Source organism: Podarcis filfolensis (genome assembly GCF_964270895.1).
Source record: "Podarcis filfolensis genome assembly, chromosome: W".
In the NCBI taxonomy this organism is placed as follows: Eukaryota; Metazoa; Chordata; class Lepidosauria; order Squamata; family Lacertidae; genus Podarcis; species Podarcis filfolensis.
The window spans coordinates 20036541-20039461 of NC_139619.1; the positions used below are offsets into that span (position 1 = coordinate 20036541).

Below are 2921 nucleotides of genomic sequence, written 5' to 3' on the forward strand. Positions count from 1 at the left end.
ATTACGAGACTACCGCTCTTAACCACTACACCACACTGGCTCTCATATATATGTAGGTTAAAATCAAAATCTATAAGCTAGAACACAGTAAAGAATACAGATGTGAAACTATTAAAATGTGTAGTTTAAGACCTTAACCGCTAATTTAAAATATGCATGTCAATGCTTTATTATAATTAAGGCAGGTAAAATAATTATTACTCTTAATAGTATTCATTGCTATGAGGCTTCTTGAAGCAATTCAGAATACAATCAACATTAGCAGAACACTTTTCTTTACAAGGACAATTTAAAAAGCAACAATTTAAAAGCAATAAAAAAGTAATATTGCATATGAAAAAATTCTAAAACAACAGCAATGATCACAATTAGCAACAAGACACAATGAAACAGCAAGCAAAAATTGCCACTCCATCATCGCTGAGCCTTGAAACTTGTGTCTTATCCCCATAATCGAAATTGACATCAAGTCTTATGTCATCTGGAAGAGAATGAAGGAGAAGAAAGATGAATTTATGCCACATTTACTGATTCACCAAATTGACCTGGCCCCCATTCCACCCTATTTACAAGGAGGCTTTATGGATCCTGTCTTTGGTGGCAACGACTCCTTCCAAGCCTGCAGTTTGGCCATCTTTGTGCTGTGGCAGGATTTCACAGCCACATGACCCAGGAGGTCTGCATCAAGCAAGGATGCTGCAGCTACTGAGTGGGCTCTCCTTAGTCTGGAAAGTGCGTCCCATGTCCCCAGGCTGTGGGTGTTACCTTCTTTGGGGCAGAAGTGAGCCAGCTCCAGAGGGACGAGAGCATGCTGTAGGGAAAAGAAAAGACCGTACTGGATCAGATGACTGATCTGATCCTCAACCCCCCCCCCCCAATAATGGGTGCAAGAGAACATGGAAGCAGACCCAAGCCAGGGAAGACTTGCTTCCATCATGGGATGAGTGAGTTCTATTGCCTGGCCCCAATCCCTTGCCCCAGGCGACCTCAATGGGTCCTGCAGCCTACTAGGCAGAGGTGGAAGTGTAAGATCAAGGAAGAGGGCAGGAAATGTCTCCAGCCTTGTCCGGCATCCCAGGGACACACATTGTGTTGTGTGCCTGATACCAGACTGTGATTCCTCCTGTGGGAATCCTTTCACAAGCCACTCTGGGAGCCTCTTGGGGCTGTGAAGGTGCCAAAGGTGAGAGACTTACCTTCAGGCAACTGAGCCTTCTTGCACAGGACATCAGCCAGCTAATGCCACTGGCTGCCAGTTGCCTCTCCGCTGCAATCGCACTTGTTGTGTAACCTCTCAGTTCCTGTGGGAGGAAAGGGGACCTCAGGATCAGGAGGCTGGTCTGGGGGAAAGAGGCAGACCACTGTGAAGCCCTTTACACTCTCAGAGAGAGATCCGTTTCTGTTCTAAAATGGCAATGTCCTCCAGCCCCAAATTGTAGCTCTGCATCCAAGGCCCTCCTTTGGCTGTCTGGGCAAGTGGGCCTTTGCTGGCTCATCCATGTGGCCAGCTTGCCTTACAAGAGGGGGAGGGCCCAAGAGGTGCACTGCTAGGTGGCGGCTTCTCCATGAAAGCTTTCTAGGTCAAACAGCCACTGAGGTCATCAAGATACTTACATTCATCAGCAAGTTCAGGGTCTTAGTGCTTGGGGCCTCCCAGAGAAGGCCTCCCAGCATCAGAGTATAACGTTCCTCTAACTCCTGCAGGCAATGGCAATGAGGGAGAGGATGCGCCAAGCAGGGGAAAGAGAGATCAGATCTTGAGCAATGGGAGCAATGCTTAAAGCGTGTGAAGAAGAAACAACAGCTAGAGAAGTCAAATTTCAAGGCTAACAACTTACCTGCTTGTCGGGCTCAGTTTTGACCTCAATGACCGCCGCAAAGGCTGCATGCACAATCAGGCTGTGGAGCTTCAGTGGTAATTTGGGCTTCATGAGGCTGGAGAGAAGGAGGGAAAAGTTTTTAGACTCTGTCTCATATTGGGGGGGGGGAGCATCAAATACATTTCATTCTCTTGGACTTCTACTGAATGCATGTGTTAGCTTAAACCACTTTTGACAATCAAGCAGCGTATAGATTTTACAGGGTAAAAATGAATAAAGGTAAAATTAAAATAAACACACGAGGGCACTGTTTATGTGGCAGTCTACCTGGCACTTTGTTGCAAGCCTCTAGGTCTTAGTTAATCCCACCCCTAAAAGCTGAGCCATTTCGCAGTCATCTCTAGACAATGTAGCTTCTATTTTCTCTCACACATCTCCACTCATCCTGTAAATAGTTGCTGCATAAAGAAAGCTTTTTGAACGCAAGAAACCCAAGAAATTGTAAGCAATTCTTCCAATCTAATTCACTGCAGTGGCAAGGTCTGGTAACACCTTTCCACATTCTGCCCCCCCCCCCCCGCCAGCTCCTCGTCAAGCTCAAAAAACCCAGTATACCTCAGTTGGTAAAGGGCTTCCAGTGCCGTAGCAAGGACCAATTCAGGCTGCATAAAGCACGCAATCCGTCCCATGAGATCCTGATAGAGAACAGAGGGCGGAGGGGGAAAACGTCAGTTCCCTATGGACATCAGGTGGATTCCTCCAACCCCAAACTCAGTGCAGGAATTGGCAATGTAATGCCAAATGCCTGCACAACCCTTCTCTTGGCCAGACCCCGCCAGGCCTTCCTTCTGCCCAGCATCCCCAAATCCCATCCCCAGCTCTCCTGCCCCCCTCACTCCTGGATACCTCATGCAACCTCTCACTCACCGCAATTGCCTTGACAGCCATCTTTTTGGAGTACCTCAACCTGTCCTTTTCTCTCTGGCGGGCCTCCGAGCAAGTGGCCAGCACGCAGCAGAGGAACATCTCATCCTTCTCCAGTTGCTGAAATGGCAAGAGTCAGGCTGTCAGTTCATGGCAGGAGGGCTTCTCTGCATCTGA

General features: G+C 47.8%; 1 protein-coding gene across 1 annotated transcript; it reads right to left on the bottom strand.

Moving 5' to 3' along the window:
- Nucleotides 1–472: 472 nt before the first annotated feature.
- Nucleotides 473–2509, bottom strand: LOC310753710 (uncharacterized protein; the record flags this gene model as incomplete). The annotated part of the gene is made up of 5 exons (XM_083595061.1): nucleotides 473–481; nucleotides 707–811; nucleotides 1197–1301; nucleotides 1839–1935; nucleotides 2436–2509. The coding sequence occupies 5 exons, from the start codon at nucleotides 2507–2509 to the stop codon at nucleotides 473–475; spliced, it is 390 nt and encodes a 129-aa protein (XP_083451187.1).
- Between the last annotated feature and the right edge of the window lie 412 nt (nucleotides 2510–2921).